We start from the raw sequence: 17,399 nt of genomic DNA on the forward strand, positions 1-17,399 counted from the left end.
CACAGCTGTTTATTCTGACAGCTATTGCAGGAGCCGTCTGAGAAAGGAACCCTGCAAGACCCTGGGCTCAGAACTCTGCAGTTTCCTCCCGCGCTGCTGGAAAGCAGCAGTCATCAGAATAGAAGGACCTTCCTTCCACACAGAGCTTAACAGATTGGGGGGCTTCCATACCTCCCCGTGGGGCAGGTGACTGCTGCCACTCCCTTTCTTGCCTACACAGAAACACTGACTCTCCATGCAGGCAGCGAGAGCTGAGCCGCTTACTCCTCAGTGAGGGCGCTGTGCAAGTGGCTTTCACCACGGCGGCTTCTCTTTGTGCAGGTACTTGGAAGGCCTGGTGTGGCTCTACATCATCCCCCATGCCAGACACACACCCAGGATGGAGAGCCGTTGGTGGACCACTTAAAAGAAGTGTGTGCTTGGGTAGAACAGTGCCTTCCTTTGTCTGATAATTTCCATAAAACATTCCTGTCTTGTAACAAGGTCATTGCTTAGCCATCCTGTTTAATTCATGTTGGAAACATCTTTCCAATAACTTTATTCCCATCCTATTTCAAACTACACTGGCAAATATTTATGTAGCATGAGCCATGTTTTCAGGCAAGTGTCTGGCTCTCTGTTTACAATGACTCTTTGACTCCTCGTAGTAGCTTGCTAAACAGGTACTGTTATTAGTCTCCATTTTATTAAAGAGGAAACTAAGACTCAGGGAGATTGTATGCCCAGCCCAAAGTGGCAGAGCTAGGATAGGAAGCCAGGCAGTCTGCCAGTAGAATTTTGCATGTAACCACTGAGCTATACTGCCATGAACTGTGATGCTTTAACATAGCACTGAGTGCTGACCAGTTTGGGAGGGATGAAGTGAAGGTCTGCTTTGACATTTTGAAAAAATTGCTTTAGTGAACATCAAGCCCATTACCAAGGCTCAGGGTGATGTGGTAGGCTTGGCAGACGTTGGATTAGACATTATTAAGTTCATCCAACAAACACTGAGCACCCAGTGTGCTCCAGACACCACCAAAGCATCAAACAGACCAAGCTCCTGGGGCCCACAGAGATGAGAATCCAGACAAAAGAGGGTGGGGGACAAAGCAGTGAGCAGACTTGCAGGTGCCCTCCCCGAACCCTCGGGAGGAGTCATCCTCGCAGGCTTCCAGTAAGGCAGGCACCTGGGCTGTCACTTCGTGGCCTCTGTGGCAGGGAAGCAGCGTGGAGAGCAGCTTCTACCAGGAGCTACCGTTTGACAATTTCACTGCCCCTAAGCTTCCTCAGCCTCATCTGTGAAGAGAAAAGACTAACTTCCTTTCCTAGTGGCCTCAGGGGACATCAGAATGCCACTCATACTCCTGGCCATTCATTCTCCTGCATTGTTGTAACAGGAGCCCACAGCCCATGGGCCACCCAGGGGAGACATGACTCCATTAGCCTCCCCTGGGGACCCTTGTGGACCTCCCCCATGAGCGGTCTTCATTCTGGGCAGGGTGTGCTTGCTTCCTTCCGGGGCCTTAGGGTTGAAAGAAAGAAATCCCACATCCCAGCCAGGTGAACTTTTCTCTGCCCTCCTGTTCCCAGATGCAGGCTCCAGCCATTCCATGTCTTCCTCCTAGAGTTCTCTCTTCCTCCTTATCAGTCGGGCTCCAAAATAACCTGGGGTGGGGGGGGGAGTGGTGGTGGGTGTAGGCTGAAAGAGGAAGCATCCAGTCTCCACTGGGGTGTTGATCACAGAGGTATCCATGGTTATCAAAACTCATCCATCTGTGCACCTAAGATCTGTGTGTTTGACTGCACATAAATTAAACATCAACGTTTTGGAAAATGAAGGTGTGAGAAAGAGACAAAGGGAATCCTTTGCCCATGGGGATGGGGAGGGAGGTTGGAAGTGACATCTGGAAAGTTACTGAAAAGAGGGTTGTGAGTTCTGGGAAAGGAGGTCACGTGGGGTTGAAGCAAGCTGGCTGGCCTGAGGCGATAAGGGCAGATGGGATTCTACCCCAGGAATGGAGGTGTCAGGAATGTGACACATCGGCACCACAGTGCTGCAGCCACAGGCTTACACCGCATTCTCTACTCAAGCTATGGCTGTTATTTCCACATAGGGAATGCAGGAAAGTCTAAGCCTGCTCTGGAGTGAACTGTGGGTATGGATGGGAGAAGGGGGGCCCATGTCTCAAGCTCCAGGTCTGTGATATTGCCATGGCAACTCTGTGGCCTGCCACCAGAGTAGCTCAGGACAGAGCCCTCAATGGGCACCACTTCCTCCTCCTTGCTGGCGGATCTTTAGAGGCTTTGGAGCCCTGTATCTAAGGACTGTCTTTCTCTCCAGGGTCCAGAAGTTCATGTCCCTCCCTCCCAGGGCTTAGGATGGACTGATTCTTGGCTTAACAGGCGGATTAGGATCTAGGGCTGGACCAGCACGGATTGGTAAGGGGAGCTAGACTGTTTCCTGCAACCCTAGGTAGGAGCCAGTGAGGGATGGATCTACACACAAGCCCACAAAAGAGCCTGGGTCTGGACCTGGAGGGATCCTGTACCACCATCAAAGTGGGAAGGAGTGGGACAGAATGACAGCAAAGATAGAATACACCCCACAGCCAAAGAATGGGGTTCACTCAAGATGGCTGTTGGTGTTTGCTGCCACGACTATGGGTTTTACTATAGGTTTGTATGCATGGACTGGAGCACCGTGGGATCTGGGTAGACAAGGCTGTTTTAACAGTGCATATTCTAGACAGATATAGGACATTTCTGACTTCAGGGGCCAACAGGGTAATGGGCTCCCAAAGACAGTTTCATCCTAACTATCAGAAACTGTGTCTATGTTATGCCATGTGGCAAAAGGGAATTAAGATTGCTAATTTAATGACTTTAAAATAAGGAGATTATCCTGGACTATGGCGTGAGCCCAATCTGATAAGAAGGGGACTTCAAAGTGAAGAAGGAGGCAGGACCAGAGAGATGGCTGTGGAACAAAACTTGATGGCCCCTGATGGTTGTGAATGTGGAAGAGAGCCATGGGCCAAGGAGTGCTGGAAATTCAAGATGAGAAAATATTCTCCCCTTGGAACCTCCAGAAAGAAACTCAGTCTTTGAACTTCTTAACCTCCAGCATTGGGAGATGACAAATGTGTTTGGTTCTAAGACACCAAACTTGTCATAATCTGTCACAGTAGCAATACTGGTACTAGGACACTCATATAGCATGTAATCTGTTGCCCAGGATGGATGGCTGGAAGGGCTCTGCATTTGGTTTAATGCTCTGCTGTTACAGTGTTAAAATTCTTCATAACTTTTGGATAAGAAACACCACAATTTCCTTTTGCACCAGGTCCCCCAAACTTTGTAGCTGGTTCTGGGGGACATGATTGCTGAGTGTCTCAGAGTTGCTGCTGTGGGCTAACAACTCACAATAGGAACCACCCCTTGCTCACCTACTGTGTGCCAGATGCTATACCAGTGCTCACTGTGCATTTTCCCATTTAACCTTATTCTCATGTCTCTCTAAGATAGTTTTCGTTATTCTTACTTTATGTAGGAGAAACTGGATATTTGCAAGATTAAGAAACCTGTTCAGAAAAGAAATTTCAAACCTATTCAAGTTCCTATGAGTGCTCAGAGACAGAGCACTTTTTATATGGTTCTTGTGACTTTGGAACTCTGCCTCCCGCACTGTCCCATTTACCTAGGTGAATCTCTCTAGTTTGTGATCTAGACTCCAAAGAAAATGCAGAGGTTCATGAAAGGTGTGTCCTCCATGAGGGCAACCTGAGGACAAAGGGATAAAATTCACATTCTTGGTAATGATTCTGCTGTCTCATGGAAAATGCTAACTGCACAAACACAGTTGGGGGGAAAGCACTCTAACTAAAGCACTCTGGAAAGTACTTCCAGTTCTTTTTAATGTTAAACTCCTTATGGGGCAATAGTATGATGTTGTTGTTCTTAAAGGAAAAGTACTGTTAACTGTATTAATGGAAATATTTCTTAAAATAAGGAAATGATAGTTTTTTTCTACTCTGCTACTCGGATCATAGCTGTGGAATAGATTTTAAGGGATATAGAAGAAGTGGACCATTTAGAGGAGGACAATCCAGGAGAGGTTTTTGTTTATTATAGAGTAATCATTAAAACCTGGCTCCCTGAACTCTAACAAACTCTGGTTTGTTAATGGGAAAAGCTACAGCAAGTTACCTAGCTTCTTTGTGCGTCCGTCTTCCTATCTGTAAATCAGGGATGATAACACAAAGATTGCATGTGTTAATGTTTTTGAAACACTGCCTGAAATGCAGTAGCTGCCAGTTTACTTGTGTGTGTGTGTGTGTGTGTGTGTGTGTGTGTGTGTGTGTGTATCGGGGGGGTACTAGGGCATCAAGCCCTTGGACCTCGCAACAGCTAGGCACATGCTCTACTCCTGAGCTGTATCCTCAACCCCTTTTTCAATTTTATTTTGAGACAGGTTCTCAATGAGTTGCCAAGATTGGTCTCGAACTTGCAATCTTCCAGTCTTGGCCTCCTGAGTAGCTGTGATGACAGGCTTGGGCCACCAAGCCTGGCTGTTTTGAGTTAACTTTTATTATCTGGGCCCTGGTTTGTAAAAAGTGACTTGGGGAAAGAGCATAACTGTGACTTACCTATGTGAAGAACTGCAGTGTGGACAAGGAGAACATGGGACAGGGCATCTACCCTGGTAGCAGATGAGAGTAAGATCAGACAGGGACTGCGGGACAGATCAGACTGAAGTCTGGCAGTGATTTCTCCCCAGTCCTAGTGATCTTCACATCAGAGGCTGAGGCCTGAGCCAGGCTGTGCTGTGGAAGACGATGCCCTGTTCTCCTTTGGAACCTGCCTTCCCTTGCCCTGGCAGATCTATGGGACCTATGTTCCTCTCCTCCAGCAGATCTATGGGGCCTGCCTTTCTCTGCCCCAGAGTATTTGCTCTGTTCCTACATTCCTCAGATCTTGTTGCCACAGCCCTGGCCTGCTAACCAGCAGACTGGCCACCCTGGAACACCTGGTCCCTAATGTGACTTTTCCACCAGAGCCAGCTGACTTTTGTTCCCTGAGGGGCTGTTCATTTAACCCCAAGGATTCCATATTCCTCAGATCTCCAAGATGTTTTAGGAACAAATGGTTGCCTTGCTTCCTGTGGTTGCTTAAATTATAAATGATTCTTTTCCTAAACATTCTACTTTAAACATCTATGTTTATTTACATAGAGATCCTTTCTTTAAATCAATAAAGTTACCAGAAGGGGTGTTTGTTGAACTTTTGCCGCTGTATGAGAGTTGAATGATTCAATGATCATGTGTCCTTGGTAGTTTACCTGTCAGCGATTCCCAGGCCAAATTCTGTTCCTAGATCAGGCTTGGCCCATTTCTCTTGCTATGCACAGTGGAAGCTCCCAGTTCTCATCCACATCTGGGCCAGAGGTGCTATCTTGCCAGGTTCCGGAGCTCCTAGCTACACTAAACATCCTCACCCTGTCTCCATCCTCCCCTCCTTCACCCCTCTGCCTGCTGCATGATCTAATCTCACTGCTCAGCCAGGCAGGGAGTGAATGAATACGTAGCCAAGTGACTCCATCCTGTCATGTCACAGTGGAGTCTGCCCATAGTGCTCTCGTGGCCTGAATTCTTTCCACTGCTCCTGAATTCAAGTGTTTTTTCACGTGTCCATTGTGCTTCCTGAGTTTCCACTCTATGCTAGACATTTAGTGGGTACTAGGGATTCCTGGTGTGCAGACATGTCCTGACTTCATATAGCTTATAGCTTAGTGTAGACCCTGATGTCTGTGAAATAATCACATGTAAACATATATTACATCACAAAAGCATACAAGTGGCATGAACAAGAAGCAAAGAAGCCTGTGAACGTATAAAGGGAGTTGGATTCCAGTCCTGGACGTGAGGTGAGCCTCTCTGTACTGGGCTGTCAGGGTGTGTTAAAGGAATGACAGACCAAACTTTTATACAGATCACCACAAGTGCTTGAATTCTTGGCAGGAAATGCAGGCGTATACTCACAGTCAGGCTCAGAGGTGGGCAGAGTGGTGCAGGATGTCTGGGACAGATGGCTAAAGTCTTTTTTCCTCTTTGATCCACTTCTACCATGTCTGTAGCAGTGACCCATACAAGCCACAGAGCAGAAAATACAGCAATACGCAAGGAGTCCCCAGGATCATTTATCGCAAAGGCAGCAATTTTGAAAAGGTATGAAAAATACAGTGAATGTTTAAATTTTAAAAAATTATTACAATAGAAGACACATTACCATTAGTCCTCCTCAAAATACTCCCTCTCACTTTGAACACACTTATCCCATCATTCTGGTCACTTTCTGAAGCAGTACTAGAAGTCCTCGTTTGTGACTATCTTTAGTTGCACTGTATGGTTGCCTTATGTCCTGAATCCATCCAAAATGTTTGCCTTTCATGGTCATCTTGACTTTGGGAAAGAGCCAGAATTCATACAGTGGATGAGGACACATCATAATGTTTTTATGAACCTGTCTCTCTGCTGGATGACACTCAGCAACACAATTCACCTCATTTTTGGTCATTCCTTGTAAAGGCACTCACAAAAGAAGACATTCAGAATTGCTTCAGAAAGTGTCGAGAACAATGGAACAAGTGTGCTCAAAGTATTTTGAGGGGGATTAATGGCAGTGTGTCTGTTATTGTAATACATTTTTTTAATTTAAGCATTCACTTTATATTTTGATCAACTAGCAGGGAGATAATTTTAGGCTTTTGGTGCTCAGTAGTGTTTATTGCATTTGTCTGTGCTGTCCTGCTAGGCATACTATCTCCTCCTCATTTTTCATGCAGAATTGGCAGTCTGGAATCAAGCTCTATACTCTGCCCCTCCCACAGTGACACTGCTGTCCCGGGGCACCTCTTGTGGGCATGGAAGGGAAGGTAAAGATCATCATCCAGGAGGCATGAGGATCATGGCCTTTGGAGTCAAATGAGCCAGGCTCAAGCTGTGAGTGATAATTTACTATCTGTCTCTATTCCTCTCATCTGCAAAATGGGGATAATTCGCCATACAGGATTGTAGAAATAAATACAATGGAGGAGGGGGCATAAATGTCCATACATCTTTTAGCATGGTTTGTAGCATACTACAAACAATAAACGGAAATGTTTACCCTAATTATTTCCAGGGATTCTGCAGGGAGTCCCAGGAAGTAATGGTAGCCAGCACAATACAATCTCTCAGCTCCAGAGGTTGTGGAGATGTAGACACCAGCAAGAGGGAGAGATAATCCTGAGCACGCTCACACCAAATGAGAGTCTCCCTACACCCCTCATCCCCGGAAGACAGGCCTAGGAGGCTAGGTAATCTGGAAAGCTCTGGAAGAAGCTAGAAGTATACCCAAAGGAGGCCAGGGGAAGATCATGTATGTTCCATGTGTGCAGGAAGGGGGACAGGGGCTGGCTCAAGGACACTGGTGGTCCTGAGAGGCCCAGAAGGCTCCTGGTCCTCGTGGGGCCAGACTAGCCCCCTGGGTTTGTGCTTCAGATGGTTAATGGCACGTCTCAAACTTGTGTGCTGGCTCTATCTGAACAAACCTGAGGAGACAAAGGGGCCAAGATGACCCCCTTAGGGAAGTGGTCACCTGGAAGTGTCACTCACTCTGTCCGCGTGGTCCCTCCTCTGCACTCTGAGAAGCCTGTCATGGTTGGACTGTGTTCTCAGTTTGCACTGGGAGGCAGACCCCAGTTCACAGTCTACTTCAGTCTCCGTGCCGGAAGAGGTCAGACTTGTCCCTCCCACCCAGCAGGTGGCCTCCAGGAATCGGCCACTCTGGTGGACAAGGGATTCTAGACTTGGTGAGGTGAAGGGGCACATCTGCTCATCCAAGATGGAGGTGCCAGCCAGAGAGGCTGCTGCCTGGCTGCTTCCCCGTCCTTATCCAGTGACTGGGGCCAGCCTTGATCTCACTTGGTCCTCCACAGCTTCCCTTCCTCCCACAGGTAATGACCCAGATGCTCTTTATATAAATTTCCCTCCAAAACAACTCAAAACAATTTGGGAGTAGCTTTGAAGAGATGCTCCCCAAGCTGAGGCTCCCTGTCCTCGAATCTCCTTTTGGGAGCAGAGATCGATAACGTGGAGTTTATCGTGACCATCAATTCCAGCTTATTAGACAGCCCTAACACTCCCCTCTCACCAACGCAGTGTTTTTATCTCTAGTGGAAAATGGCTTGACTTTAAACAAAAATAAAAGTAAAAAGGGGACTTTCATGGCGTACTTTTACAGAGGAATGTGACTCTTCTCAAACAAGAAAGAACTCAGTCTTTACAGTGAGGTGTCCTCCAAGAACTTAAATGCAGGAGGGCTAGTTATCCTGCCCAGGTCCTCGGGTCCTTCTCTGCAGAAGCGAGTGGAGGAGAGTGGGGAGCAGGGGCAGCTGTCCAGGGCAGGCAGGGTCCTGGCTTCAGGCATGTGTGGCCCAATCCGAGGGGATCTAGGTTCTGGGAGAACATCTCAACAGTGTCCTGAGACTATGGTACTAGTGCTGGGCTGACAGGTGAAGCCAGGTGGGTTGTGGAGGGGTCACATGGGGCTTGGGTGAGGCGCAGTCCTTGGAGGTGTGTTCCTGTGGCAGGCCACATGTAGGCTGCAGCACGAAGGTGTCTGGCTCTAGTTCAGCACCCTGCAGTGATGGGGCTGTGACCAGCAGGTATGCACACCTCTTCCCTGACATGTTCCTCTTCTCGCTTCACCCCTTCCCTCTGTGATGTGCTCTGTTTCGGTGTAAAGAGGAAGAACCGTAACTGTGTATCTATGTGGCATATATGTGTGGCTTCGGGAACTTGAAAGAGAATTTAGCTAGCAAACCAACAGGAAGCCTGCTGTTTGCCAAGCATTGTGCTACACAGTGGGCATGCACTGTAAGCAGGCCCGAACTCTGCCCTCCCAAAGCTGTGGTCTAGTCACACGGCAACCGACTGACCTAGTTTGTTAGGGACATTCAGTGCTGACACTGGGCAAAATTCTCGGCAAACCTGGATGATTTGGTTACCTTCGTTATTGTTTAGATCTAGAATGTCCCCCAAAATTCTCATGTGCTCAGAGGTGGGGCTTTGCGAGGTGATTGGATCGTGGGGTGCTGTACTCATCAGTGGATTTCCCCTACTAATGAGTCCCACAGCTGAGTGTGCTCTTAGGAGGTGGGGCCTCGTTGAGGGTGGGTCCCTGGCTGTGTAACCTGGAAGGGTGTACCTCCTTCTCGGGCTCCTCTCTTTTTGTCAGCTTCCAGGCTGCCATGACGTGAGCAGCTTTCCTGCCTTGGCACCAGCCAACTATTGATTGAAAACGTGAGCCAAAATAAACCTCCCTGCCTTTAAGTTGTGGGTGTTGGGTATTGTGTTTCAGCAATGAGAAAGTGACGGAGACACCCTGTCTAGTCACAATGGTGGCAAGCGTGGCCAGTGGTGGTAAAAAGGTTCTGGTGGAGACGGAGGGAAAGTTCACAAACTATTTTGGCAATGGAATGTCTTCTGCTCACCCCACGTGACACAGATCTCTGAGGATCATTTCCTCCTCTGACGAAGACATGGATGAACAGCTGAGGTGGCTTGTCCATGGTCACGCAGCAAGGAAGGGCAAAGTGGGGACCAGCACCTGAGGCCTTCATTCACTGTGCAATGCTCTTCCCCTAAACTCTATCTGCCTTGGGTGTTTTATTCTGCTGTCCCCTCACCTCTCTACTTATCCAAGCCCACTTTCTTCAGGTTAAGTGCAGAAAATTTGGAGGGAGGGAGAAAAAGGGAGTCCTGTGATGTAAAGAGACCAGAGGGCAGCAGGTGGCTGCAGCTGTGAGGGCCCAGCAGCCTCCAGGAGAGAAGAGGAGAAAAGAAGGATTTAAGGAGGTCAGGACATTTACCCTGGAGGGATCACTTAATTACAGTGTAAAGCAAGTGAGAACTTCCTGAGACCTGATGGGAGGAATCACAGCCATCAGTTCAAGGGAAGGGAGGACAGAAGAACAAGAACCTGCTGGTCTAGAGAAGACCTGACTGTTTCAGATGGGGGAGGCTTGTAAGAAAAAGGAGCATTCCAAGACCAGTGGTGTGCATGTGAAAATAAACCCGTTGGCTTTGTTTCTCCCCAAAATCATTCACTAAGTCCCTACTCTGTACCAAGCCTTGTTTCAGGTAGGGAAGTAGCAGAGACTCCAAACAAAGTCCTTGCTCTGAGGGAACATCATTATAGTAGTGGGAGAGAGAGAGAGACAAAAATAAATGTAAATAGGATACAATATACCAGATGTGCTGTTATGTACAAGAATTTTCATATAAAAACCTTGTGCTTGAAAGTCCTTCATGTGAAAATAGTGATCAGCAGGGTTTAGCTTGTAAACCAAATATAAATCTTTATTCTGCTTGGAGGAAAAATCTCATAAGGCTTCCTGAGACCAGCAGCTCACACCATTATGGCTGCTACTGGAAGAAATTATGTTCTTGGAGGGGAGTGACTTGTTAATTATATTCTAAACTAGAGGGGAAGAAAGTAGGAGAAGGTAGTTAACTCTTATCCCTGAAAACCAGACAGAATTCACAGAAAACCCCTGGGCAAGTGCAGAGGTCTAGAGCCCCAAGTTCCACTGCTCATGGAATGTAGGAAGCAGGACAATGAACTTGTATCAATATATTGATTTTATTGGGAGCTGTCCATTGTATTTATATTCAAGAAGAATAAAGACTGTGTGCTGTTTGGTTTAACATGCAGTTAACAAGTAGTTTCTATGCTAATATTCATGTCTGTTTTCATGCCCAGGAAAGCCCAGCCACTGACCTTAATTGCTGCCCCCAAAATAAAGACTAGCCAGAAGATTATTGACTGTCAACCACAAACCTTTTAGTTGTTGTTATAACAATTGTATTCACAACAAAAAACAATTCTGGAAATGATCCAGTGAGCTTAAGAAATCATTCCAAGCCCAGCATAGTAGCCCACATCTACACTTCCAGCACTTGGGAAGCTGCAGCAGGAGGGCTGCAAATTCAAGGCCAACTTGGGCTACACAGAAAGACCGTGTCTCAAAACAAAAAGCCATTCCAGTCTCTCTCTTTCATTGGAGTTCCTCTCTTCAGCTCTCCATTCCCTTCATCTTTTCACTGCAGCTGGATAAGCTGGCTCCCTCCTCTCCAGCTGCAGCTCTGTCCCTAGGTCATGTGAGACCTTCCCATGCTGTGGAAGTTTCTGATCAAACCTTGCCTTTTCATAGAGGGCTTCCTAGCCACTTCTGAGCCACAGCTGCTAGGGCATCACTGTGTCATCTTATCTTTTGCTACTCTCTTCATTTTAGCACTGGTATTGCATTGTATCATCTGTTTGCTTCCATGTTTATTTATTTCCCTTGTCAAAGGATAAGCTCTATGCGGACAAGGACTGTGTGCAATTCTCTCAGTGCCTAAAATAGTACCTGCCTGGCAGAAGAAGCTCAATAGCTATTTATTCCATTAAATACAAGAAAGAATGAATTCTAGGCCAATCTGTTAACTTAATAGTTTTATTAAAATTGCAAGTATGAAGTAGATTTGGGGAAAGGCTCAACTCTTTTCCTTCCCCCACCTCCCATCTCCCTTTGGCGAGAGAGAAGGAGAGCTGGAAATAGAAAGGGAGAAATTTCTGTAAATTTCTGGTAACCATAGAGACAGTGATTTTAGTTTATTAATCTCATGCTCTTAAGCAGGCTGGGGCCCCATGGTGATTTCTCCAAATTGCTCAGTGCTGGTTATCCTGCAGCCTTCCTCATTAAGGAAGAGCAGGTCCATTCCTATCCTGCAGCACTTTAATTACTGACAAGCAGAAGCCCAGCACTATTACACTCATTCTTGCATGTTCTAACCTGGCTGCACCTCCCACTTTGGAGCAACAGAATGTGGTCACCAGCCCTAAAGCCCTGGAGTCTTCGGTGGCAGGTGGTGGATGTGGGCCACCTCCTCCCCAAGCCCAGAGCTTGAGATGGGGATGAAATTTCTGTCCTATCCTTGAAGATGGCAGCTCAGTGCCATCTGGAACAGCACTTAGTTTCAGCTAGGGAAGGTCACCAGCATGGTCTCCTGCCTGCTGAGGCTATGGTTTCAGAGGATAGGTTATGCCCTTGGGGACCATAGCACTTCTTCCTGTCTGGTGTCTTTTGGCTGTGTAAGGGTTGTTTGTTCCTCTTCCGATGGAGAATGACATACAGCCTTTTAAAAGTTTGCCTGTAGTTCTTTGAGTAATGGCTTCAGGGAGGACTTTCTTCCATGGCTGTTTCTTCTTCAGAGAAGAGTCTGGTGCAGATGTCAGCAGACGAGGTGGGATTCTATCTTGAGCTATCTCCCAGTGCAGCCCTAGGTGGGGATTCAACCTCCATGGGCCTCAGTGTCATTTATGAATGAGAATAGACTTGGTCCTTTTGTCCCTTGTTTGTGTTGAGACTCTGACAGTAGTGTCAGCCTGACTGCAAGGCTGGACCCTGAATGAATGATGGGCAGAAGAAACAAGTAGGATGGCTACTGGAGTGAAGGAGAGTGTGTTTGGGTAGTAGAAGTCTCTAGAAGAAGACAAACTTCCCTCCCAAGGCTGGTCTGGCCTGGCCTCACACCAGTGTTGTTATTGTTATTCATACGGCTACATTGTCTACCCTGTTGGTTTAGAAACATTGAGTCACCCCTGCAGGAAACACTCAGGGACAGCATGCAGGTGCCACATGCTGTGCTGTATGCTTTTGTCCAGCTGCCCAGCTGAGATAGGCACTGGCAGTTTTCCCCGAAGTGTGGGACAGAGTGTTTCAGTGGCTGTGGGTCTTTCTGCTGCACACGTAGGGATCATCTAGGTAACAGAGAAGAGGCCCTGGGAAGAATCCGGACTCCTGAGCCCGCCAGCAGCTAAGCTGGAGTGAGAGGAAGGGTGGGGCTTCACCTGGTGCCTCCAGCTGAATGGCCAACAGATCCAAGAACTTGGCTGTTCTTCTTTCCAGGTGCCGAAACCTGTCGTTCCCCAACAGCTTGCCGGAGGTGAGCATTGTGTTCATTTTTGTCAACGAGGCTCTCTCAGTGCTGCTGCGCTCCATCCACTCCGCCATCGAGCGCACACCCTCACACCTGCTCAAGGAGATCATCCTGGTGGACGACAACAGCAGCAATGGTGAGTACCCACCTCTGCTTCGGGTTGTCATTTTCTCCAAGGTCTCAGTATCACTTCTCTGGGATGTCATCTCATGTACACTGACAGTGACTGTTTTCTATGAAGCAGCACATCATTTAGAGGTGTTCTTTGGCCTGGGCCTGGAGGATTGTTGCCTGGTGCTGTGCTAGCAGTGATGGTGATGATGGTGGAGATGTTGATGGTGCTGGTGGTGGAGGTTGAAGTGGTGTTGGTGGGAGGATGGTAGTGGATGTGTAAGCCAGTGACAGCAACAGAGCTGGTGAATGTCCTTGCTGGATCCCTGTGCCTTACTCCATCTGTCCCTAGCAAGGCCCCAGGTGACCTGCAAATGCCTCATTGAGGTCTTTATTCACTACTTCTCCCCCCACAGCAGCTACCTCTACCCCTTCCTACACACCCCAGGCCTCTGATTGCTCCCTACATCTGCCACCTTCCTAATTCTCCAAACTTAAAGACCATGTACAGAGACAGTTTAGAAGCTATGTTCGTGATTGGACAATTTATTTATATGCATGTGTTTCTGATAGTGTGTGATTTTTAAAAAATAGGTCACCAGATCATAGAGTCCCTGGGCTCGTGTTATCTTTTTGAGCCTTTTCTGATATAGGTAGTAAACTTGCCAGTGAATCAGTTGCTGTAGTGAGATGGGCAATGTGTGATTTGTTATAAAGTAAAGCTGAAACATATCAGATAATTAAAATGCACTTCATCTCAATAAGCAAATTTTCATGTAGTAGGAAGTGTAGGAGCAGTGCTGTGATAGCCTTTTAGAGCTTTCTGAAGGGCAATGCTCATGAATCACTGGACTCTGATTGTTCCAGAAAGGAAGGAAAAGGTATCAAGGACACTAGCCAATAGGCAATATAGTTTCTAAGGTGATTTCCTACCAGGATGGAGATAAGAAGGGGCCGAGCTCCCATCTCTGTGAGCTATCGACCATCACTTTTCTTGGCCCCTAATGAAAGCGCCCATCCTCCCATGGCTCATAACAGCCAGCTATGCGCAGCCCTCAGCTCCACCCAGACCCACTCGTCCCCTCCCACCTTACCTTATAAGGAAGCAAGGGGTGAAGGATGAGGACATCCCCAAACCAAGACGTGTCCCCGGGCCCTGTCCTGCTGCACTCCCTTGCATGCCAGAGAGAAGAGCATGAAGTACCAGGAGGAAGGAGTCTTGGAGCCTTTCATTTCTTCCCTGTGGTGAGAAGTTTATCATATCCTTAAAGATGCCATTTGTCTTTAATCTATATGGAAAATTGAGGAAAGATTGATATTACTTGTGAGAAATTAAATTGTATTTGAGAAACTTGGGAGAAGAAAGCAGGTCAGAGGGAGAGGGTGGAATATTTGAATTTAAAAGTTTGCATTTTATTTTGTTAATGATGGCTACCATCAAAAGTTTTTGGTCAGAAGAATGAAGTGGTGAAAGCTGGACAATCGAGGCTGGACAACATGACACTAGCTAGGGGAAGGGCTACCTGGAGGAAAGAAATCGGTGAGCAGGCTATGGCTGCAGGACAGACAAGAAGTCAGGGGCCTGGCATTATCGGGGTGTGGGGATCAGGGAAAAGACTCAGTCCTGAGAAATATTGTAAAGAAAGTTTCTGTTGGACTCGCCTTTGGCAGGTGGGTCGAAGAAGGGTGGGTCAGTGAGAACTCCAAATTGCAAGTCAGGGTGACTTAAAGGATGAGAGTGAGTTACCCTGGGAGAGGAGGTGGGAGGAGCGAGGAATGGTGATTTGGTGTAGTATTTACTCCTGCAAAATGTGTGCAAGAATCACTCACTTGGGAGGCTTCAAAACCAAAGCTCTGTGGTGATGGTACTGTTTGTGGTTTTGTGGTGATGATACAGTTAAGTATCTTGACTGTGGCAATGTTTACGCAAAGCTATATGTGTGCTAAAACTGTGTGCAGCTATACATGCACACTCCCATGAGTACCTGAATAACTGCAGAGATCTGAACAAGCCTCATGGAGTGCAGCAATATCAGTATCCTGGGTTTGAGACTGCAGTGTAGTTGTGAAAGATATTACCACTGGGGAGACTGCATGGAGGCTGCATGGCACCTTCTTGTACATTTGTGTGGATCTTTAATTACCTCAAAATTTAAAGTTAAAATGAATAAATCAAAGTACCCCCCAGAAGATCCTATGTTAGGTGTGAGGTAGAATCTGGACATCACTGTTTTAAAAAGCATGCTTGATGAGTCACAGCTCTAGCTGAGAGCCTGTGGCTAAATACATAACGTGTAGCTTCACGTTTACCCACGCCGAGTGTCCAGTGCACAGTGTGAAGGGAGGAGCTTTGGGGCGAAGCTGCAAGTCATGGATTCAGACTCTCTGCATGGTAGATAAGAGACCATGGGAGAGCCCTCAGCCTGCTCAGCCTCAGCTTCTTCTTCTGTGAAAGGGGGTGATAATCCACCCCTGCTTGCCTCACCTGCCTCTATGAATTGGCCGGTCAGTGTCATTGCCACCAGCCTCCAGCACTTTGCCTGGAGCCCAGAGCACAGCTAGTGACCTGTGTAACCGGAGCTCAGGAGAAGAAAGTAAGGGGACTTGGGTTTGGAGTATTGTGGAGGGAGATGAAATCATTTGGTGCAAGGAGAGGGTGTCAGGAGAGAAGAGGAGAGGGAGTGGAGGGGAGGAGAGAGAAAAGCCAGAAGCTTGAAAGCACACTGAGGGTGAGATATTCAGGACCCATAAGGATGAGCTAACTGGTGAGAGACAGAGAAGGAACAGCCACAAGAATCTGGAAGACAGTATGGTCCCATGGATGGAGAGAATTTCAGATAGTTGTCTGTTTGCGGAAGGTGGAAGGACAAGGCGCCCGAGCAGAAGCCCCTGCATGGAACCTCAGTGAGAAGCAGCGTTAGTGAAAGGCTTGGCTGGGCTGTAGAAGCCAGACAAAGAAGAGCAGATAGTGGATGCAGGGTTTTCTGTCAGGGATTTTGATTATGGAGGAGAATCTCAAGCTAAGGCAAGAATCGAGGCAATGTTTTTCAAAAATAAAAAATAAAAATCACTATAATCTACAGCAAGAAATAAATTTACATCGTGACCCAGAATGACATACCTACTCATCCCCATACACACAAGATTGAAACAAAACTTTTAACAAATAATGCCTAACCTTACAATGTGCAAAGTACTCTGCTATTTTCTATTGTGTTCTGTTCTGTGCTATTCAATTCTATTGTATTGTATTTTATTCTACTTCTCTTTTTTGAAAAACAGGCAGGTTGTGCGCAAAACCTTGAATGTGTGTTAGAGTCTCATAGAGAGCTGTTAAAAAATTCGAGGGGTGAGGAGTGACTTAGTGATTCTGAAGAGGGGGGCCCTGTGTTCCTTGAGGCTGGGGTCTGGAGCAGGGTCTCTGTGGAGGGAGGGGAAGATGGACCCAGGGCCCAGAGGCCAGGGTTGCCTTGAGGGAGGAAGGGCTCATCTTTCCCCCACGCAGGGGGCACAGATGGCTGAGCAGGGGGACAGCTGGAGGTCATGAGGGTTCTGGGGGCAGGCACAGCAATTGCCTCTGTCCTGGGTCTTGTAGCAGGCAGGGGCCTGACCGGGTCTGGTCCACAGAGTGCCCTGTGCAAATGGGAAGGTAGGTGAGCAGGAGTGGGCCTCCCCTAGACTAGCCCGAGCTGAAGTCCCCAGAGGAAGGGCACTGTCTCAGCCTTAGGACACACTAAGGACCCTTCCTACCGCTTGGTCTGGCATGAGGCGGATACAGATCTACCTCAGCAGGCTCCATTTTGGGGAACTGTTTCTTCCAGGCATTATCTCGGCACAGGACTCTGATTTATTTTCAGTCAGGCTCACCCTCTCGGTTCCACAAGCATTCCTGGAGTATGGAGAGAATGATGGATCGGATTGGGCCTCTGCCATAAATACAAAATAGGATCGTGGGGGCTCATTTCCCGCCTCAGTTCTGCCACTGCCTGGCTTTGGTTTCCTAAGATGCCATGTGGGGTCATTAGACCCTGCCTTGCCCTGTCTGCTGACAGACTGGCAGAGGATAACCTGGAGGAATAGGAACCAGTGTTCTGGGCAAGCAGCAGGGTGCTAAGGATGCCCTAAAGGCAAGTTAAAATGACAGTAATGAAAATCACAATGACAATGACAACACAGGGTGAAAGCAGTGACACAGCTGCCTCCTGGCGCCTGCCCGCTGGTGGGAACAGCACAGAATTTGGCATCTGGCCCGCTCTTCAGTTCTGGCTCTTTCTAGCGTCT

The 17,399-nt window shown here is 47.6% G+C and overlaps 1 protein-coding gene across 3 annotated transcripts in view; it reads left to right on the forward strand.

Moving 5' to 3' along the window:
* Positions 1-17,399, forward strand: part of Galnt18 (polypeptide N-acetylgalactosaminyltransferase 18) — a 343,509-nt gene that overhangs the window by 191,534 nt on the left and 134,576 nt on the right. For all 3 annotated transcript variants that reach the window (XM_087211670.1, XM_004851426.3, XM_021263800.2), the window contains one exon: positions 12,977-13,143. In XM_087211670.1, coding sequence (XP_087067796.1) covers positions 12,977-13,143 — 167 coding nt within the window. The remainder of the gene's footprint in view (positions 1-12,976; positions 13,144-17,399) is intronic.

This window comes from Heterocephalus glaber, unplaced genomic scaffold, assembly GCF_053883595.1.
Source record: "Heterocephalus glaber isolate CG9 unplaced genomic scaffold, H.glaber_assembly_v1.0 deba00001428, whole genome shotgun sequence".
In the NCBI taxonomy this organism is placed as follows: domain Eukaryota; kingdom Metazoa; phylum Chordata; class Mammalia; order Rodentia; family Bathyergidae; genus Heterocephalus; species Heterocephalus glaber.